Raw genomic sequence first — 23,982 nt, 5'->3', positions numbered from 1 at the left:
AAAATGAGTGAGAATAAGCCCTGCTTCTGCTGTCCCAGCTGCCACCAATGAGCCCCCCATGAGGAGTAGAACCAGCTCCAATGGCCTCTGGGAGGAGAGTGGGGAGTAGAGATGAAGAGCTGGGGCTCTGGTGTTTGGCATTTTACATGCACCTTGTTATGGTGAAATCACTGGAACACAAAGGCTACTTCCACACTAACCACTTCCTCCCCCTTTATCTCAACAGGATCTCGGGGTGGGGCCAATGGCGCCGCGGGGTCACACTCCTGGGAGAGCCATGAGCATTGCATCTGCTGCCTTGCATATCACCCCACCCTGCCATGACACCTGTCCCATCCATGACCACACCTGCCCTGAGAGCAACAAAAGGAAAACAGAATAAGCAGATACCCAAGCAGGTGGTGTTGCTTCCTTCTTTAATTTCTCTGAGAAACCTGATACATGTTTTGCTTTGCTTTGCTTTTAAAGTTACAGAAATGAAAAGTACTCAATCTGCTGGACCCCGGAGGACAGATAAGGGATAGATTTTTTTCATCATTCATCCCTGCCCAGATTCCTCCAGCTAATTCTGAGGAACCATCTGCATCAGCCTGCTAATGAGTTTGGACATGCCTCTCCACGCCATAGGAAGCCATTGGAAGTTGTTAGGCAGGGAGTTATATAATCAGATTTGTGATTTGGAAAGGCAGCTCTAACAGAAGCAAGGATCGGTGCACCCTGTAAAGAGAGAGGTCAGTTTGAGGCCTCTGCAATCGTCTGATTGATGATAAAGCTCTGGCCTGCTGCGACACTCATGTACATGAAGGTGGAAGAAAGTGAGGAGGGCAGGAAAGAAAGAGGAAGAACTGGAGATGACGTCAGGGCTCCAGACCCATTGGCTGGAAAGCGATGCTGACCGCTTAATAAAGAAGGTTAGCTAATCTCGTCATTTAATCTGTAGTACCACGTGAAATGGATTTGAAGCCAAGAAGTGAATAAGCACTTTCAGGGTTTTGATTTATATTCACAACATAAATCGCAGACAAACCCTATCAATTTGTTCTCTTACAAACAGCACATGAAAGGCAGCTCAGAAAATTTGCTCCTGACACTGGAGCCAAAGAGGGTTCAAATCCTGGCTCCGCCACCTGATAACTATGTGATTTTGGATAAATCACTTAAGTACCCTATGCCTGTTTCCTCATCTGTTAAAGGAGGGGAATGACGGAACCCAGCTAAGTACTGTGAGGCTGAAATGGGTTATGAGTAAAGGATTTAGGACACTTAGTGCACCCCTTGGAGCTCGGCGCCTGGCACATAGTTCCCATTTAACCAAGATTGTTTTCGGTCTCTCTTACCAAAAATTCGTCCCCGGGAAGCACAAAATTCACTTTCAAAGGAAAAGAACCTCAGCTTACCTTTCTTCCTGACTTCAACATTGCATTGCTCAGTTGGTTCAACAAAAGAAGCTGAAAATCTTAAGAAAAACAAACTTTTTTTCCCCGAGAAAGCGAAGAGAAAGGTGAAAACAAATTCTCAAGCCCAGGGCCCTTGGAGGTTCAGCCTTTCGAAGACCACACAGTGCTCGCTTCTAAATAGAATATTAAAACAAGCAAGAGCAATTTTCTCCTTTCGTCTTCCCTTATTGCCTAATTTTCCTCCCGCACCATTTGCATAATGGATAAAAAGGCATCCATTATGCAAATGAATGATAGGGTGGTGAGGTTGTGGAAGACACAAACCTCGCTGTGGATGGAGAGACGCCTCCACAAGGCCCTCCGTCGTCTGCATTCCAGCACACGGCCTCACTGGTCGGGTTTCCAAAGGATAGAGGAGAATTGTGAAGATTATAGGTCATTAATTTCTACTTGGTTTATTACAAAGGCAGCACCACAGATGCTTTCCAGAACATTTGTACCAAATACGGGTATTCAATATTGTGGTATGTAAAACAAACTTTACAGTAAACATTTTGTTTCAGATGGGAAAAACGAGTACTCTCTAGGACTTACAATTTTAAGCATGTTCTTTGCTTTGCAAGCGAAAGATTCCCCTTGCAAAGTAGGAAAAGCCTCTGTTCTTCTATCTGGAGAATTAACCTATATAACAGGTGCTCAGAGCAGTCTCAAAACATATGCATACATTCAACAGGAATGAAAATTTGTTTTAAGTACCAAAATGTTAGTGGATTTTCAAAAGCTTCATGCTGTTAAACGGACCTAAATTTATCTCTAAGAGTTATCACTAAAAACTGACATTTCTCTTGGAGATGTAAATTCACTGAAACTGTAGAAGAATGTTTATTTTTCTCCCAATGCCTTCAAAACAAAAATAAAGAATTCTGAACAAAATTACCAGGTGGGTTGTTCTCGCTTGAATAAATGAAGAGGACAAAATTAAGAAATTAACTTCAAACGTTTCCTCCAAACTCTGAGATACATCATTTGGGGAGAAAAAGAAGGCGGCTGAAACAGAAAGTGACCTTCGTTTCTAGTCCAAATTCCTTGATAACCCTTAGCTTTTGCCAAATGACACTCTTCAGGGACATTTTCTTAAAGTGATCCTCGTAGGCTACAGATAAGCCACATCACTTACAGACCAGCCTGTCCTGTAGGATACTTCTAGAGGATGCGGTTCAGATTCGCCCGCAATGCAAGCAAAAACTGCATCCACTTGTCTGAGCATCATCGACTACAAAGAGCTATGTGAAAATAATTTAAAGAAAAGACAGACCAGATTTTTAAAGAAAGATACTAAGAAGATACGTCATATTGTAGAAGCAACTCATAACCAGCAAGCTGATGTATTCCAATCAGGTGAAAAACATACTAGTGAAAATGTACATACCTAATTTTAGAGCAGAAGAGGTTACTTCGATCTCCCCACCAATTGGTTTAAATGCGGCCAACTGGGCAGCCACTTCCGTCTCAAAGGCATCTGGGGTCTGCTGACCTGCAAGGTTTCCACTGGGGCTCTCAATCTTGTGGAGTGGTTCTTGTTCATCAAACACAGCAATCAGCTACAAACAAATCCAACAACACTCATTACTTGGTATGACATGCATCATCACACAACACTGTATCTCGCTGATTGTGATCTTTATTTGATTTTAAAGAAAATGGCTTCTGACAATGTCAAACTTGAATGTTACTGCCCCACAACTCTCCACTCAATAGGTCTAAAAGCATTGTAGCCAGGAATTAATTGTTTGCCGATTCTTGAAATAAAGAACCAATTTTGGCTCTTTTGAAATAAGGAAATGGCTGCCCCTTCCCCTTGCCACCTTCACCAATATTTCTAAAAGGACTTCAGTATTTTTAAGAGTGTTTCCAGAAATAAAAAGTCGAAGATGCAGAAGCTGAGGATAGGTCTACTTGAAAAAAGAGGACATTCAAGGCTAGGAGAGCTGGGATATTATAAAATCCATAATTACAGCTGCCCTTTTAGACACGATCACAACAAATGAATGTGTATATTTCCATACAATGTGTTCATTTTGTGCACATAGATATCATCCCCTTTTTATACATCCCTTTAATTCTGTTCTCTTCCTTCATGACACTGTGCTGACTGGTTCAGTCCAATGAACGCCAAGTCCAAAGAGACTAAACGTCAGCACTTTCAACCAAATTATTACTATCTTCATTTCAATTTCATTTCATAGGAGAACTATGTTTCTTAATATAGAACTATTAACATAGAACTATTAATATAAAACATTTAATTGTCCATTCCAAGTCATTTTTCATAAAGGGCAAAATAAAATAAAATAAAAATTTCCAGTAATTGCCCAAGCACTGCTGTATCAACAGTGAGGACAGCCCTGCTCAAACTGTATTTTTGGCCAGCAGACAGCACCTCCACAGAGGACCTTCACAAGCGTCTCATCAAGTGCCGTGGAAAAGTCCAAATGTGTGTGCAGTAGGCAGTGAGAGGATGCTACTGTCAACCCAGGAAAGAGCAGTGTGGGCAACTTTGAAATCTGCTAGTAAATCTTTAGATAGTTTTCATTCATTACATAAAACAAACCTACTTATGATTCAAGCATTTATTTAGGAAAGGCACAGAAAGCCCCATTCATAAGGGAATCTCGTTGGCAATAGTATTAATAACACAAATGCAGGAGTAATCAATCAAAACATCATAAATTCCAAGTTGAGTCTTTCAAAAGAAATGAATACAATTAAGGATATGCAAATTGACTACTCAGAAATAATTTTCATAATTGACTACTCATTTCCAGTATGGAGACTTCTTTAATTGGAAAATCCAACAATCCTCTTACCACAGGAAAGAAATGCTACTCCCAAGGCATTATTTTTAATTCTTGAAATTGAGCACATACATTTTCTATTTTTAATTGGTAGTAATGATGAACTGATTTGAGAGAAGACTTAAATGGATTAATAACGAAAGATTATTCTAGTATAAAAATAATCAGTAGAACTGTATCTTTCTAATCATCTGGTCAAAGTGAAGAGTTTAAAACTTTAAATCTTGAAAAGGAAAATAAAATCAGTTTTTAAAATGTGCTAGAAGTGTTATTTTCATCACTATTTTTGTGACATAATTATAATTTCAGTTTTGCATATTGGTGAATTCTAACACATTTTAGTAACATTTATTTTAATTGCCAATCGGCAAGGTGAAGCGGCTTATTATGTGGGTTCTATGAACAATTTTGTGTTAGTGAAGAGTAATACCTTACTCTTCCCTCTTCCTACATCCTTAACTGCTAGTAAATGCAGGGCACCTTACATATTGGGGAAAAGAGAAAAAAAACTGAGTATCAGTTTGGAGAATATACAATCTTAAAACTGATAACTCATCAACTATGCCATTATCTATGTTTATTATGTAACCTTTCCTCCCCAAGATACTCTCCTGTTTTCCATACTATTATATCCATACAAGTTTACAGCAGATGTAAGAACAATGGTACGCCTACTTATCAAATGAGAGAACATAATAGTTCGGAGATTTTGTTTCCCAAAGGGAGAGAGGCCAAACAGTAATTGGTACTAGAATCTAGTCTTTTTCATTTCTAACTCAGGGTTTCAGACCACACTGTGACTGTTTTCCAACAAGAGAGCTGTAAAAAGAGAGGATATCTTGTAAAATATTTGTGGTTTGTCCACTAGGATGCTATATCCTAAAGAATACGATAAAGAATGGAGAGAAAAGGCAATAGTCGTCACAAAGATGATGATAATAAGAAGTGGAGTATTCCCAAATCTCATAGTCCGTCTCCCAGTCCCACAATTGACAGGAATGATCTTCACAACGTCTACCCTAGATGTACAGATGGATGAATGAATGAGACGGTCTCTCTTCCTGGAAAGAAGAGGTTCGGTTCCTGAATCGGTGGTGCCCAAACAAAGTCTTTGGCTTCATTGGTGCTGGCTGATAAGAAACTCTCCATGCGGTCTGCATTTCAACATCTACCATATGCACACTTGTTTCAAAACTGACAATTTCTTTAAATCGTACATTGTAGGTGCTTATTAGCTAGATTACTTGCTTCATCAGAACACCTCCATTATCAGGTAACAGAGTTCCCAGCAGACGGTGTTACAGAGATGCATTAATTAACATAAATCATGGTTCTGGTTCCTCAACAGAGGCATGATGATTTCCAACATGATAGAAAAAGAAGTTGGACAGGAAAGAAGAAATTCTATTTAACTTTTTTTCTGTTGTTAAGGTTTCACCTAGACTAAACTTCTATGGCATGTGGAAGATTTTTCACTGACATCTTTGGGACTACAGTAACCTAAACATTATGCAAAATGCAAACAGGTAATATTTCATTTGGATGCCTTTCTCTTCTGCTGCCCTATCCATCTTCTGGCAACCCTTCTGTTCTCCTTCTGTAACGCTTGTATTCTCACGTCACCCAGCACAACACCAACATTTCCCAAAGACCCCATAATCCAAACTCTTTTCACAGAGTCATTATTTCTAATCAAAACTCCTGTCCTCACAGATCTCTGTCAGTATTTAGGCATCTCATCCCCAGATGTACACAGGAAGGTTGGTCCACAAATATACTATTCATTCTCCCACCCCAAACAAAAAGAAAAACCAACAACAGAAAGGTTTAAGAAACCTTCTCAGGACCCATTTACCCCTGTAGATAATACCCCATTTCTCTACTTTCCTTAAAAGCAAAATCTGAAAAAGTCTGTGTACAGAGCAGTTTCCGATCTCTACAGAGCAGTTTCCAAAGAACTCCTATTCTTTGCTGAGACCACACTTGTCAGGCTCTTGCCCCTCCATTCCATGGAAACTGCTCTTATGAAGGTCAAAACCAATCTTTAGATAGCTAAATCCCAAGCCACTTATCTGGCTTGATTTTAGGACACAGTTCAACATGCCTCTTAATTGTTTTGTTGACTTGTCTTCCCAGACATCTCTTGTGACCATCAGTTAAATTTCCTTTTACTTATTCCTCCTCATCTCTAAAAATGTGACAGAGAACACATCTAAGTTATTTTGGACATCTCATTTGTCTCATGGCATAGATGTAAGTATATGCTCATAAATTCCAAATTTAAACCTCCAACCCAGAGCTTCTTCTCGAACTCCAGGCTTATATGGTCCATCACCTAACATAACATGTGAAAAACTGAAAAAATGATCTTCCAAAGCTCTTCTCACAATCTTTTTACATTCAAATTACTGGCAATCCATCCATCCAACTGCTCAGGAGAAAAATCTCATATTCACTCTTGATGTCTTTTTCCATCCTTCCCTTCTTCTCTCATACACCCCACACACATCCAGTTTGTGAACAAATCTCAAAATATAATCAGAGTTTACCTGCTTCTCGCCCCTCTACTCTCATCACTTTGGGCCCAGCTACCACAGTCTCTCCCATGGATCACTGCAATAATTTTCTGTGTGGTCTTATTTCTACCCATGCTCCCTTCTAATCCATTCTCAATACAGCAGCCAGAGTGATCCTACTAAAACACAAGATGGGTCATGTGTCTCCTTTGGTCAGTCACCTTCCCATGTCACAGTGAAGCTCAAGTCCTTGCAATGGACTATCTGGTCATAAGCTCCTTGGGACATATCTGACCACATGTTCTGAGTACGTTCTCCCTTGCTCTCAGGATTCTATCCATCTATGATTTCCTCTTTGTTCCTGACTCAGTGTCTTTGTATTTGCTGTTCTCTCTGTCTGACATAGTCCTCCCCAGACACCCACATGGTTTGTTCCTCTGTCCTTCCGATCCTTACTCAAATGCCAGGCTTTTGCTGACCACACGATCTTAATTGCAACATCATAGTCACCTTCTATCCTCCCTTCTTTTTTCTTTATCGCATTTATCACCCTCTCAATGTTTCATTTTTTATTTGTCTTATTTATTGTCTGTTTTTTTCTCACTGTGCTAGCATATAAGCTCCAAGGAAACAGTGATTTTTGTTTTTTCTGTTGTATCCCCATCACCTAGATTGGTGAGTATACACAATAGGCACTGAACATATGTTTGTTGGAATAAAACTAAAAGAAAGCAAGAACAGATACTAAAACCTAACATAGCAAGTAAAAGACACCTAGATTTTTTCACGTGTTTTTAGAATAAACATCCAAATTATTATTTTTTTAGAAATGAATGCATATGAACAACCTGTACATACCCATAAGCCCCTCCAAGTGTCATTCATCATCATTATTACCGTTGTTCTGGTTTTGTTATTATGGGTGGTGGGGGAGAGCAATTCCTACTTTTCTATTCGACACAAAGAGAAGTTGCTTCTGCCACGTCAGGCTTCAAAAAGAGAGATTATGTGTGTTCTCTTTCTTTTTCAGGCTCAATTTTGAAAGGGAGAATCTGCTTATTTGGTCTCTGAAGGAGTACAAGTGGTACACCAGGGGTGGAGAGCACATGGAGAGGGAGGCAGGGTTAGCGGTGTAGTCTGAGATGGCATTCCACAAGCTCACGATTCAAGTGTGCAGCCCATCCAAATTCAGGTCTTCCATTTCACGTTCTACCAGCTTTCTGTGATTGTTTTAATATGACACTATTTTCTCTTTAATGTGCCAGTAAAATTAAGGCACTGGGAGAATGTACAATGTTTATCTTACATGTTTTCTACCTCTGTTTGAGAGGTCAAGGTGGAGTGCAATTCTCAGGAGCACACCTAACTTCTAACTCGGACTTAAGAAAACATGTAAAAATAAACACACTAATGTAGCATGTAAAATGATATTCAATAATTAGATCTCAGTTGTGCGTGCTGATGGTGCTCCCAGTTCAAGGGCTAGGCACTAGCTTTGGTAACTGCAAGCATCCCCTGGCCACCCCGGAAGGCCTATGGGAAGAACATCTGAAATTGGGATTCTCCTAGCAAAATGATCACCCATAAAACTTCACTTTAGAGAATATTTCCATCTTTTTCTCATACCTTGTGTAGATCAAAATAATGAAAAAGTCAACAACAACAACAAATTCAAAGATGAAAAGAAATGGAAGAATTTTGGATAATTTACAATTATCTGTGAAACCTGAATAATAGACTTGATCAAAAGAGTCATGTGTTCTCTGCAATTTCACACCATCAATATCACTTCGAGAACTCAGACCTGTTTTTATAATTAAACAGTAAGACTATTATGATCAATATCACTAGTAAAGGGCTGTGTGTTTGCGTGCATGTGTGTGTGTGTGTGTGGGGGGGGGGAGTGTGTGAGTCACGTGGAGGTAAAATGTTAAGTTCCTTGATAATATCCCTAACATGCCTAAACACTTCAGCACAGAGCCTGGTACACAATGGAAGGTTAAATGTTAATTCCTTTTCCTACCATAGCTAACATTCTCTGGCTTCCAGACTAAATCCCACTTGACTTGTTTATCCATATTCTGCTTTTACTTTGTTGATTCTCTTTAATCTCTTCATCACAGGATTGACAGAGGAACAGAGAAAGTACCAAGATCAAACACATCAAATAGGGAATTTTTGTTTTTCTTTTTTGTCTTCCTCTTCATCACACAACCCGTAGACACGCTTTACCATTCTTCCCACACTGCAAAACATGGGGTGTGCTGTTTCCACTGCAGCTTGAAGCAATATACCAATGCCTTTAGCTTCTCCAGTCACAAGTAAATATTTTCATAATAAATGCCACCAAGGGTATTTATTGCAGAGTCCCTCAATATTCATGATGTGGCTTGCTCTGTTATCAACCTATAGCATTCTGTCACTTTTTAGAGCCTGAGTTTTTATAATCGAATGCTATTATCTTTAGCCTATAGAGAAAATCAAAAAGAATCATCCAAATGCCCATAGAACATGATTTATAAAAGTACATTTTTTGTATTAGTAATTACAGTTAGGAAATGTGGCTCTATTTTAATTACACGTCAAGTACACTCACGTACTACTAAGAAAAACTTATTTGCCATATTGAGTTCTTTGGGTTAAACTCTTGAATTTAACAACACACTGCTATTTTTACCATTTCATACATATTCCATATTACCGACAACTATCAAGTAAAATTCAAAGACAAAAAAACAGGATCCTACAAAACAAAATTAGAATCATTTGTCTCAAATCTTAATAAACACAATTAAATCTAAGTAAGACTGTGAAATTACAACCATTTCACAAGTACAGGAAAACACATTATCACCTTTGGGAAGAGAGTGAAACACGGAAGAATTTCATTTAAATGTATACATATCTGCTTGTAACTAAATAACAATGGGCTATGTGACTTAATTTTATGCCACTTTAAACAAAGGTTTGAAAACAGGTGATCTTCCTTCATAGGATTTTGACAGCTAGCTAAAAGCATTTAATCCAGATTTTTAAAATGAGCATGCTCAAATTTGCATCTTCATCAGATGCAAGCATCAGATCAAGTATCCTCAGAGCAAGTATGCAACAGCTCTGATTCTCAGAAAGTTCAATCGACATTCAGTAAATGAGATAAAACCAATTTTCATTTCCTCTCCAAACTGAAAAATCTGTAATAGGGACCTTTACAAACTTTACAGCTTTAAGCTTCATGCTAAAGAAAATAACATAATTTATTCAACTGTACTAAGAATCCTATTTATTCTTATCACATTTTCAAAAGGCAGCTGCCTACACTGCTGGTAATAACAAAAAGCATGCCTATTAAAAAAACGCCGATACTTTGGCCAAAACTGCATTTACCTTTAATTATGCAGTAGCTCACTAAGAAGTCAGGTATACAATAAATACATTTATACTGAATCGTATTTTTCCTGTGACTGACTCAAGTTTGAGAGCCTTATTTTTTTATTTGTTTATTTTTGTTACATTCATTCTTCACTTTCCTGCATAGTAACAACTCACCATTTATGAAACGACCTTCAAAACCGACACCTAATATACACAAGGAAAGCCTGAAGACACTTTCCTCTGTGCCCTTGACCATCCATAGCAGTGGTCGGGCAAAGGGCTCCATGGAGATCAGGTGGTAGCCACCAAGCTCTAATCCTAAAGGGCCCTGTGGGACAGCTACGGAGAAAGCAAACACGTAAAGAAGCAGGAAGAAGTTTCAAGCGTTCTGAGGTAACACAAATGTCAGAAATCAAAAAAAAAACAGCATCTCTGGCTTTGTCAGTAATAGTATTTCCACTGTCTCTGAATTACACACACTAAAAATAACTGACACAAAAGAAAGTGGAAGATCCTTGGGTTAAACTGGTTGAGAAAACTCAAAAATGATGCCAATTCGCTGAGCGGCTTTGCTTGCCATTTACTCTGTATATCACGGACGTTCCTCAATTTTATCCAATCCCAAGGGCTTTGAAGGTCTTGGGAGAGTGTACGTTAGTGTAAATGAAGACAATGTTTTAAAATGCAGGGATACACATACACACAAATGACTTCTTCTTCAAATCATTCTCAACTAAATCACACACATCTAACCTGCATTTCTGAAAGCATATTCTTTTCTAAGGAAGCGTACCCGACACAAGAAAACATAAAGTAGCACGTGGAAAAATATTTTGTAAATGACAAAGCACACATGCCTTTAAAATGTTGTAACTTTCACGTTAGTCCTATTTCACTGGCTCAGTTTTTTTTCTCCTTTCTTCCCTACAGCTTCTATTCTCTACCCTAAACCAAAGCTGGAACGGCCTCAGAAACACCTTTTTGGTAATTTCTTGGCCAAGGTCCAGCGCTGCCACAGTCATCCATAGATATGTCAACAGATCCTTGAAGGCAGTAACTTACTGGAATCTAAGGCTGATTTCTCTCTGCAGGGATTATTCATCACAACAAAATGCCTCAATGCGTCTCCAGGTCCCTACGTCTCCGCTGCAAAGGCCTCAATTTGCTTCTGGCTTCTCGTCCAGCCCCCGGATGTTTACCCACAACACTACTGCTGAAATGGGCTTTCCGTCATACAAAGTGGCATGGTCTCGCTCCAAGTTAAAATTCTTTACATTCTCATAGTTTCCAAGATGTAGTTCAAGGCCTTCTACTGGGTTCTACGTTGTTCCCACAATACTGTCCATGTCTCTATCGTTACCAGTCACACAGCACAACCATCTTGACTTGCTTGCCTCTATGACTGTCAGCTACTTGAAACCATGAGTCACATAACTAAAAAATGTATTTACCAAATAATGAGCCAGCCCTCACTATGTGCTGGGCACTGTTCTAAGTACTTACATGTTCTGTTTCATTTTCATGAGAAAACCTCTCAGAAAAACAGTATTATCCCCACGTTACAGATGAGAGAATTCAAGTATAACCTGACCTTGTATTCCAAGCTGTTCGTGAGTACTTGCCACATGGAAGGGAGTGAGGGAAATGGTTTACATTCTCTGCTTTACCGGAGAGAAAGGGCAAATGTGGCCATTTGGATGGATGTGGACGCCATCTCCCTGAGTCCTTGATTTTTCCATCCAATTGGGAGTAAAGGTAACCTCCCTTACCACATATGCTCCTACAGAGGGCAAAATAGCTTCTGTCAGCTTTGAGGCTCAATGTAAGATGACATTTTACGATTGTTCCATCTCAAATCCACTTAGTATATTATGATCCCAACCCTGTTTGTTGGTGGACTGCATTTATGTACTTGACTTTCTTCCAGAGGAGACCTTCTGAAATGATAAAACTAATGTGTGTGTGAACATACTTAGTTTTGAAACAAACACAATCGTACGGTGTTCTCTACTACGTCTGACGGTTAGAAGAACCCTGCTTCTTTGTACTAATGACTGCAATCCAGGGTGCGTTGCTTAATTTTGTGGATTAATGAGTAAGCAATCAAATGTGATTTTAAGTCATGAATATAACAAACATACTATTCATTTATTTTGACAAGTATTTTAATTTATGAGACTTGGCTACAAATAGAACAGTCTATGTGGTAAAAGGAAAAAAAAAAAGAAACCTTTCTGCTTTTAAGACAACTCAACAGCTCTCAGATAATAAACCTCTGCAGAGAATGATGACAAAGCCACCACCACCTTCTAAAGACAGATAAAGAACTGATAGGTTGATACAAAAAACAATGAGATCTTACTGGATCATTAAAATGTTCAAGGAGAGGGGCGCCTGGGTGGCGCAGTCGGTTAAGCGTCCGACTTCAGCCAGGTCATGATCTCGCGGTCCGTGAGTTTGAGCCCCGCGTCGGGCTCTGGGCTGATGGCTCAGAGCCTGGAGCCTGTTTCCGATTCTGTGTCTCCCTCTCTCTCTGCCCCTCCCCCGTTCATGCTCTGTCTCTCTCTGTCCCAAAAATAAATAAACGTTGGAAAAAAAAAATAATAAAAAAAAAAAATTAAAAAAAAATAAATAAATAAAATGTTCAAGGAGACAATGCTGCATGCACTTGAGCTGTAGGCACGGTCTTTGGGGCTTGCCAACCACATGGAGGGTTCTAACTAAAACAGGTCAGTGTTGGCCTGAGGCAGATGTCGCCTAGCCTGTCACCTTGGTAGCCTAAGACACAAGTTTCAACAGTTTCACGTGTCTCTGAGGTGGCCTCACATTCCAGGCCTGAGGTCCCCCAAGGCCAGACAACGTGGTGAGTGGCCAACGACTACAAGGGAGTTTTCAACTCCCTGAAAATTAGCTGGTGATTAATTGGTACTACATTTCATCAGACTGGTGAGGGAACAGACTCTTTAGCAAAGACACATTTAGCAAATTGGCCCGAGCACCGGCTGATTGACCTCGTGACAGGTCCGATGATGTTCTACTTTCTCCAGCATTTGGTGACAGCTGAACAACCGGCGAAGACTACGCAAAGGTCAGCGTGCAGCCTGATTGAGGGATGAGGAAGCACTTCTCTTAAATATTCCATTTAGACTCAGATCTTCCTTGTCATGGGTGACAAGGCTTTGAAGCCGATATTTTAAAAAATTAACACTGCACTTGCAGGTGGGTTTCGCTACTGAACCCCTTCCGTCTGAGTGGTAAAGCTAACCTTTTCCTTTAGCTTCTAATTGCTCTACATCTCCTTAACTAGTGATAATGTGGCTAACCCTGCTGGGATGGGTGTTGACTTTGGGAGCATCTAAATGTCAAGATTTGTAATTATGATTGTGGGTGTATTAAACTCACATAGAATGATGCCTCGCTAATTGGGGCCTGAAGACAAGAAGCCCAGGGTCCTTGCTCCTTGCTCACAATCGCAGGAGGGGTATTACCTCTTCCAAGAGTACTTGTGCTTCAGGTCTTGCCTCTAATTGTAGGAAGAGCATCTTTCAGAGCCAGTTGCAAATTTATATGTTTTGTGCAAAAGGCCTTCTTCCTAAAGCATCTAGAATATATTTTGTCGGCGTGAAAACTAGGATTTGTTTCTAAATTAAAAAAAAAAAAATGACACACACTGAGCATAGTTACAGAAAAAAAAATGGAACACATGTTTTGAAATTAGGGCTGGACCCCAAAATTCAGGTTGCTAAGACCATCAGCAATCTTGGGTTTCAAAAGTCAGTGTTTACACTAAACTCTCAAACCCAGTAGCCACTTTTGCACTTTGCTACTCTAGGCTTTTATGTTTCTCAGGTAGAAAGAGAAGAGAAGAGAAGAGAAGAGAAGAGAAGAGAAGAGAAGAGAAGAGAAGAGAAGAGAAGAGAAGAGAAGAGAAGAGAAGAGAAGAGAAGAGAAGAGAAGAGAAGAGAAGAGAGAAAAAAAAGAAGAGAAGAGAAAAGAAAAGTGCTTAGGCAAGAAAAGGTAGGACTCGCAATGTCTCCCAGGGGAAAGAAAACTTTAACCTCAAAAGGATGTCATTAGGGATACTTGTGAAAACGCACAGTAGAAAAGAAGACATACAAGATAATCTAAAATCCCAGAAAACTCCTGTTACAATATCGGTGCCTTTTGTCCACTCTTCTCTTCTATGGATTTACATATATATCTCAACATTACTTGAACCATACTTCATGACACACAATTTTCTGCTACTTTCACTTAGGATTTTCTTGTATACAGTTTTCTCTAATTTTAATCTGCAAAAAAAGGAAGAAAACTCATGCCTGAATAATATTGCATAACATAATAAGTCATATAAATAATTTAGCCATTCTTCCATTCAGGACACATGAAAATGAAGGTTATCTAGGCAAAGCAGTATCATTTTTTCAACCACCGCCAATTTTACAGACAATATTATATTCTCCTGATTAAAGGTTAATTATTTGATTACTAGTGATATTGAAAATAATTCTATAAGCCATTTTTATTTCTTCAGTGGATGGTCCGTTCATACCTTTTGCCCTTCTGTTCCATTTTCTTTATCAGCATGTATTAGCTCTTTTCATTTTAAGTATATTGTCTTTTTTTATCTTTGCAAAATGTTTGACAGTTTACTTTTCATTTTTGTTTATGATGCAAAAATTTTCATTGCATGGTACTCCACTCGTTTAAAACCCTCTATTAAATCTTCAAAGGTCCCTTGTAAATAGGTACTCACCTGGAACCAGTAATACTTTATGATGGGCAAGTAGTAAAACAATGTTGGTTTCATTTAATTTACTACTTTGGTAGTCCTGTAAGACAGAGCAGGTGGGAAATGTTCTGATTGATGGGCATTTGGTTTTTAAATCATACATACCTATTCTAAACAAATGCAGATTGATAAAGCTACTTCAATAAAGCAATCACAAATAAAATTGTAACATTTCACTGATTTCATAATCCAACTAATTCATTAGTTTTTGCAGATTCTTTATGCTGAAATTCCACACAGTCAATCCATTATTAAATGGAAAAATATGGTCAGGCAATTTGTTTCAAAAAACTTTCAAGTGCTTGAAGACTTTCAGATTCCCTTATTTCTTTTGCCCCCCAGACAAGACAAACTTTGTTATTTTTTCATGTTTCTTCTATATCTCCTACTGTCCTGTCATCAATCACGTTTGTTCTTTCCTGTAAACTCTCCCTGCTCTTCATATTGCCAAGGATTAAAAGGCCCAACTACTGAGAGTGATGGGTAAAAACTGAGAGTGATGGGTATGTGTCTCACCAAAGACTTTTCATTTATTTAACAACATGGTTTTCAGCCAACCTATTGTCCTAACGACTATGAGGTTTCTAGCCACATTTCTCTATCTTACCAAAATGTTTTTGCTTATATTCCATCCTCCAATCTGCTCTTTCACGTAAATTTCAGAGTTATTGACATTTAGTTCATCCACAACATGTAAGTAACATATGGGGCACTTTTTAAAGAATCGGGAAACATGACTTCTTTCAGAGATGTAATCTAGTAAATAAATATGTATTGGTCTGTTTGTAAATACACAAAATCAACTCAAGGAAATACACCCAGGACAACATTTAATTCACTATATAAACAGACTAAAGAAGTGGTTATGTCAACAAGATGAAAGTCAGGAAACTGGTGTCGGAAAGGAATATACTAGCAGTGCCACTCTAAGTTTTACCTTCTGAAGGCACCTTCGGCATTAGTGAGCAAACCTGAAGCCCCATTAATAGGGATATATCCTTACTGTGAAATGAACGATGTCTGGGGATTACAGTGTAGTACCATTAAACTCATTAATCTAGGACCAGGTACACAACTTGAGGCCCAGTGCAAAATGCAAATGTGGAGCTCTTGTTCAAAAATTAAGAATTGGAAGATGATGGTAGCAGAGTACTGAACCAAACGTGGGGCTCTAGTGACCATGGGACCCCCTGAGCAACTGTACAGGTCACATGCCCATGAAGCTGGCCCTGCTTGAATCATGTGACTTTCCAAATGTATTCTGGTTTCATGTTCCCTAAGTAATATGATTGTGTTTTGACTTCTCACATCAATCTCTCAACAGGGAGAAGATATGTTGGCTAGCAGGTATGCAATATATAGTCCCCTTTGCAGATGTTCCACAAGTGCTTATGGCCCTGATGAACTTTATTAGTTTGAATCAGAATTCTTAAGTCAAATCAATCCATAGAAGTGAGAAGACATGGTTTATGGAACTGCAGTGCTTAGATCCTGTACCATGGTTAAAAAAGTGTTTCACATATATGGTATCTAGGGAGGTCTCTTCTGTAAACTCCTTAAACTTTGAGGGCTCTCCCATGTGAACTTGTATCTTAGTTTATTCACTGAAAACATAGTACTGGCTTAGAAGGCAGCTTAAGTCAATAGGAAATGCTGGGAGTTTTTTTTTTTTTTCACTTAAATGCAAAAGAATACTATAATTATGTAACAGGATAAATATTGCTACAACAGTAATCATATTACAACACAGAAATGTGTCAAAGTAACACAATGTACACCTAAAATTTATACAATGTTACCTGTCAAATTGATTCAGTAAAAATAAATAATGCACAATAATTGTAGAACAAGTTATTTTCCCCTGATTCCTACTTGTCTAGGATAACATTTGTTTCTATCCAAGGTCTTACAAGGCCTTCCACAAGTAGCCGGAGGCCAAATCCAGCCTCATGTTCCTGTACTCACTCATCTATGCTCTTCTCTGCCTCGCTCCCCCTCAACCAACACCACACACAAGCTTCTGCATCTACGATGACTCTTTCCTTTCCTAGAATCCTTAGTAGTAGGGAACGTAGGCTCTGAAGCCAGCCAAAGTTCAAATCCACCTCAGACCCTTTTTGAAAAACAGGGAAGGTACTTAGCTCCTCTAAGACTTAATCATTTTCTTCATCTATGTATGAGAACAGCAGCTAACATTTACTGAGTATTTACCATGTTTAAGCACATAATTTCAGACTGTAATATCTTATTTCTTGCTTATACCACTCCTAGAGGTAGCTAGCTCCTCCTCATCAATAGCTCCAAAAGCGGAGGCACTGACAGGTTAGATGGTTTACATAGACACTAATCGGATGGTTAAATGATAAAGCCAGAATTAGAAGCCAAACTTCAGCACCCCTTCATTATTCTAAGCCTTCCTCTTGAGTTGTTGTAGTATATGAGATATAACTTAAGAGTGCCTAACCACAAAAATGGTACTTCTTTAATGCTAGCCCCTAGCTATTATTATAATCATCATCATTATTTTTTGAGAGAGAGAGAGAGAGAGAGAGAGAGACCCTTGTAAGTGGGAGAGGGGCAGAGGGAAAGAGAGAGAGAATCCCAAGCAGACTCTACATCCAGTGCAAAGCCCAATGCATGGCTCAATCTCACAACTATGAGATCATGACCTAAGCCAAAATCACGAGTCAGACGCTTAACTGAGCCACCCAGGCACCCCACATTATTTTTATTGATCAAAAGCCCTATTCATCCTTTAAGACCCAACTCAATTTGTAACCTGAATAATTTCTAGTATCTAGAGACTGTATTTAATACTATACCCTAGTATTCTTTAATTAGAAATGCAATAAGTCAGTTTATAGAGACCAGGTAACTCCCAGCCCAGAACAGTATTGGACTGAATATATGACTAATAAGATAGACTTAATTTGTAATACTTAAATAGACTAACATCGAAAATGTGGACATTTTCTTCAACCGAAATATATACACACACACATACACACACACACACACATATGCATATGTGTGTGTGTGTGTGTATATATATATATACATATACATATACACACATACACACATACACATACACACATATATATTCGTTAAAAAGAAAGATATATAATGTTATTAGAAGCTTTTTCATCATGTTAAGTGATAAGCATCAAATGAAAAATTAAAAGAAAAACAAGCTGATGGGGAGGGGGAAAGACACTAATTAGAGCATAATATCCATCTGACATTTTGTACCTAGCTTCTACCCATGAGTTATTGATATTACCATTAAGAGAAGTAACTCTTATTTCTATAGAATATAATGTAACTCCAAATATAAAGTGTTATCAAAAATTGCATTTCCTAATAGCAGCTTTGGATTAAATGGGAGTGAAGGTGATTGCCTTTCACACAAGTGTCATGACTGGAAATGCTGGGCAGCATTTTCTCAGAAACTACTCTAGAAAGCCTGTACAGTTAATCAACTTTGGTTTAGAAAGTCTCCATGCTTATAATTTATTTTGTTTTTATAGAAAAAAGACTTGGAAAGGTTCCTGTGAGACATGGAAAAATACCAAGATCTGTCAAGGATAAACATGTTTTCTTCCCAAAGCCCTCGAAGTCAGTGAAAATGGTTTCCAATAATGAATCACCAAAAGAAAAGGCCCTGTTTTTATTGGACTAAAATTAATAATTTCTATGAAACAAGAGGACAAATGGAAAGTGGATGTAGGCAACCAATGGGGAATGCCTGCCATTGCACTTAGACAACCTCAGAAGGTCAGCACTGGAGTAATGGAGAAGACTCTAGTAAAACAACAGGACTTTTTTTTTTTTTTTTTTTAATGCTCATGTTCACTCTCTGTGTGTCGGGGAAAAATTGTTTTAAATGTGTTCATAACTGGGAGCTTTTGGCAAAGGTGAACCCATTTATCCAGACAAATCCAAACGGAAGTCTAAAGTAAGCACATGATGTACCATGCAAATTATTCTCCACAAATGTAGCTAAACGTGACAAATGTGAGTCAAACATCACACATCTCTAACTGTCTTGCTTCTAACTTAAAGGGGAAAAACATCATTTATTTGGAGCTGCCAAATACTATATTCTCACTAATTTAATAAGCAGGCACCATTTTCTCTACCTCTGAAAATTTATGTTGGTCTTTGGACGGGTTCAGCTGCCTTTTTAAATCTAGTGGTCTGTGACCATAGAGGGTTTTAGCCAAAGGGAAAATGACTCCATAAATCCACAGAGGCTGTCTTGCTTTAAATTATAGTTTGAAGACTTCAGGACTATATGAAAAGACTTTGAACAAGAAAAATCAACACACGCCAACACGTATGTATTGAAACTTATCCTATTTTACAATAGAAAGCATTCCTCAAGCTTTAGAAAGCCTGTGCGCATAAGGTAAGATATAGATTTGGCAAGGCCTGTGGAGACTTGCTACCTAATTATCAAGAAATGTGAGGGGGAAAAATAAATTTGGTCATACTGTCTCATGAAGCATGTTTTTTGATTCAAAAATATGATTAGTTTTTTGATTCAAAAATATGATTAGGATATTTTTGTTCTTGATATTTCACAAAACAATAGACATTTTCATTATGACATCACTGGAAAGCAGACTATGTTGCTTCAGAGAATGACAAGCCACTTTTCTTTGGAATGCATGTTAGCCCTCTTCTAATCAGGAAAGGTTATTTCCTAACTTCTCAAACGTAAGTGGCAGGTGAAATGCATGGACAGAATCTTGAGATTATAAGATTAGCCATATATTCTAATAAAATAATTGAGTTATGGAAAAATTACATGAATTTCTAAAATCCTGTAGCTAGTTAACAGCTAAATGAGGGAAAGAATTGAGCCAACACCTAACCTTAACTTACAACTTAAAAAATATTGCATACTTGTAAGGCAGGTACTGAGTTCTTCTATTCATCACATTTCCCACCATTCTGGACTGGCATATGCTCAACATACTTATTTACTAATTTGCCTAACTCCTAAAATAATTGGAGACCTTTATCCTACGACTGACTAAAATATACAGTGCTTTTTTCACTCTATACTTCTTCCCTGATTAAAATGCAGCTATCAAATGAGACTATACTTCAATCTTCTTGCAAAGACTATATTCATTATCATTTGCAAAATAAGTGATGCTCTTTATACACAGAATTCCTTCCTTAAGTCAACTGGTTGGCATCATTCATAAAATACAGAACACTGCCTCTGTAATGACTCATTATATGGGTCAGCCTGACAGGGCCATGGAGTGCCCAGATATTTGGTTAAACATTATTTCTGGTTGTGTCTGTAAGGTTGCTTCTGGACAACATTAAAATTAAAATCAGTAGATTGAGTAAAGCAGACCGTCTTCCTGTATGGACCTCATTCAATGTACTGAAGTTCTGAGTAGAATAAAAAGACTGAGTAAGAAAGAATTCCCCTTTCCTGCCTGTTTCAGTTTGGACGTTGGTCTTCCCTGACCTTCAGACTCAGATCAAGACATCTGTTCTCTTTAGGTCTCAAGACTGCCAGCTTTCAGACTGAAATTTATGCCACTGGCTCTCCTCGTTCTCAAGTTTTCAAACAGGAACTGGAATGACCCGTTGGCTCTTCTACATCTACAGCTTTCTGCTCAGCCTCCATAATCACATAAACCAATTCCTTTCAATAAATTTCCATATATGTATATATATATACACACAGACATAGGTACATACATCCTGTTGGTTTTCCTCTGGAAAATCCTAACAGCCTCATTTCTCAGAGGTCAAACAACTGGCAAAATCAATGCTTTAGAACAAAGTCTCAGACCCATAAGCAATAATGTCTTCTTAGTGTTCCTTACCATTATGTACATCTTTTATGATGCTCACTTATGGAATTTCCAGGCTAGGGTTAACTAATAGGGAAAAAAAAACAAAAAACTAGAAGAAATGGAAGACTTCCTAGATTTGAAACTAGGAAAGTTGAGCTAAAATGGAAGAGAGCAACACTTAAAAGCAGCAGAAGCGCAGTGTTCATTGAAGCCTTAACTGTGCCTCAGTGAACGAGGAGGCCAACGTTCAGTAGTCCAAATAGGAATCTCAGTGAAGTGCTCCAACTCTTACCTCTAAGGAACCTTTTTTGAGTACTTTTAACATGCCATGCACTGTGTTAAAAACTCAGGATACAGCCCCCCATCTCAAGAACCTATTGATTTAGTAGTAGGAAGGGCGGATGCACATGAAAACAATATGGACACTGTGACATGTGACGCAATGGCTGAAGGAGCAAAATGCCATGTCAGGAAGAGAGAGGAAGATACATTCTGTGGATGTTTTCAGGGAAGCTGTTAAAGACGTTAGAAAGTGGAGATGATATTTCAGCTGGGCCTTCCTTAGTATGACTGCATAGGACAGCAAGTTTGGGAAGCCCATCAAAGTACAAGGCACAACATCCAGAAAGGCACAGGATAGGACGTCGCAAATTCACTGTTTGCAAAATGCCAATCACTTAGTTTGAGGTGTTTAGAGGGCAGGTTCCTAGAAGCTGACAGGAAAATAACTAGAAGAGATAAGGCTGGACTGAAAAGTTAGAGACAGAAAATGAAGGACCTTGAACGTTGTGCCCACAGGTATGTTTCCTGAAATGTGCCCTAGGTTTTATGACTTATAATGTATGTTCATGCTTCTTAAACCTCCAGTCCTAACCTACTATGAAGAAGCCTACCTTAAATCATCTGGGGAATAAGACTAGATGTAAACAGATATACTCCACAAAAGTGGTACGTTGTGTGCACATCTCCGTTGCCCCTATCCTCGCATGCTCCCACTAAAAGATTAAAATACACAGTTTGGTACTTGAAATTATCTGACATATGCAACTGAAGAGTTACTCCACGTGAGCTATGGGCATGAGTTAGACGAGGCATGTGTGTGGGTGGGTGTGGAGGAAGCAGGAGTGAAGACCGGTAGGTAGTCTTAATTAGTGATGTTGGGTACGATCAGCAACCGCAAAAGCAGAGTTTATCAAAATAAAACTTTTCTAAGTTTAGAAAGTTCACCATTGTTCTTACTTGAAAAATAACTAGTTATGAAATGTCAACATTAAACAGTTGGATTACAAAAATATAAAGTAATAAAATAGCTGATTAGAGGATGGCACGGTGACCAGGCACCTTGCCTTGACCACCTGCCTGAAGAACATGGGGCTAAATGTAAAATCCTCCCCCCAGAGAGTGGGTTTCACAAAAGGATGGAGACAGTTGTGGCAGCTCTATGCCTGTGAGAAGCCAGCAAGGGGAAACTGGCAGCTTGATGGATTACCATTCACTAAAGGGCACACCTCCTTGCCCTCTCAGGTAGCCTAGAGAGAGCTAGGGGACAGGAGCCATTGACAGGAGGTCCCCAAGAGTCAGCTCTTAGCCTCCACAGGGCAGCTCTCTCTCTGCCCTTAGAGGTCTCCCCAGAGCTCCCAGTCACTGGAGCTGCCTCACTTCAGGGGACCACTTTAAGAAGGCAACATGCTTCCTCCTTTTCCCCCATCTACCAGGCTAACTTTTAAAACAGTCAGTTGGCTTCACTTTGGTGTTGCCCATTTTACTGTATTTCATTTTGAATTTGCATCAATTGTTTCTTGCATTCTTTCCGTGGTGTTCAGATTACCTCCTATTTCCTTTCTTCTTTTTTTAAATATCGGTTTATGCAACATTTGCCTTGTTCTTAGCTTAGTTCCTTTAGGTGATAAAATGTTGAATGTCTAACCTTTTCTATTTTTACGAGCTTTTTGCTCACGTTCTTTTTAAAATTCCCTTTAACATTTTACTTTTCAGCTTTATTTTTTTTATGTTTTCCCTCTGAAATCATAATTGCTGGCATTATACTTAATTTTGTCACTTCAGCAATCATGGTTTCCCAATGATAGATAGGAAGGATAGCACAGGGATAGCAATGGAGAGCCCAGCCTTCTCTCAGACAAGATGGAGGTCTCTCTATTTGCCAAAAACAGTCTCGTACTCACCTTATTTGAACCTCAAATACTTCTATTAATATGGAGTCTCATAAAATAAATTCCAAACTGGGTAGCTCAAAGAACTTTACTGCTTGCCTTCTCGTGGCACAGACCATTTTCGTGTGTTATGAGCGGTCTTAGATTCTATAAATCTGGCACATAAAATCACGAGGTAAGAGGTAACACTAGACCAGAGGGCCCCCCTAGGGAAAGGGCACTAAATCGGCTCCCACGGTTTACTTTAGTACCTCGGAAAGCTCCATAGGAAGAAGGTGCAATAAAGGGCTCATGGCGGGATCCTGGATTCTCCTATGTAGCAGCCAGCCTACCGCTGACCAGTACGTTTCCCATCACAGGTCACAGGAAGATCCACTTGGCCTATGGTGTCTTTAAAGCCACTTTCCTTTTAGAAGAGAAATGTTTGGGTTTGAGAAGAGCAGAGAGAAGCTATTTGGATCTATGATCATCTACAGACAAACATGTTTATTGAAAAGAGAGAGAAGAAAGAGAAGTAGTCAAGGATAATCCGAAAAGAGGTATATTTACACACACTTTTTAAAAGATATAAATTTAGATTTCAAAGAAGTTTAAATCACTGTATAAAAGGAAGTTTGTATATTTTCATATATTTCAAACATGTGTGCCATAGAAAAGTGACCACATAGAAGATGATTCCCATTAGCACTCACTGGTGACCGGCTTAGTGTTTGTTTTATCATTTATCCTAATTTTGTTTTCTTGTTTTTGTGTATTTTTTTTTTTAATATTACCCCTTGAAAAAAGTTAAAGCTTTGTTAAGCTTTCTTAAGATATCCAAATCTGTAAAACGAAAGAGGATTTTTCTCCCATTCTGCTCCTCTCTTGGGAACAACTTCAATAAAATTCAGAATTCAGAAATGTTTCAAATGTTCTCAAAAAAGGCTTGTGATCCCTCAGAGTGCCATCAATAAATCAGTTCACAGAATCTGGTAAGGTTTATTTATCTGACTGGAACTAAGGAATTTGTACTAAATCACTACATTTTTTGAAATATTGGTTCTCAAATGAA

The 23,982-nt window shown here is 38.6% G+C and overlaps 1 protein-coding gene across 1 annotated transcript in view; it reads right to left on the bottom strand.

The window, feature by feature from the left end:
• Window positions 1-23,982, bottom strand: part of PARD3B (par-3 family cell polarity regulator beta) — a 1,010,919-nt gene that overhangs the window by 606,552 nt on the left and 380,385 nt on the right. The window contains exon 3 of the mRNA XM_030325489.1: window positions 2,827-2,998. Coding sequence (XP_030181349.1) covers window positions 2,827-2,998 — 172 coding nt within the window. The remainder of the gene's footprint in view (window positions 1-2,826; window positions 2,999-23,982) is intronic.

Source organism: Lynx canadensis, chromosome C1 (genome assembly GCF_007474595.2).
Source record: "Lynx canadensis isolate LIC74 chromosome C1, mLynCan4.pri.v2, whole genome shotgun sequence".
Lineage (NCBI taxonomy): Eukaryota > Metazoa > Chordata > Mammalia > Carnivora > Felidae > Lynx > Lynx canadensis.
The sequence above is the reverse complement of the archived record's forward strand: the minus strand, read 5'-3'. Positions and strand labels throughout refer to the sequence as shown.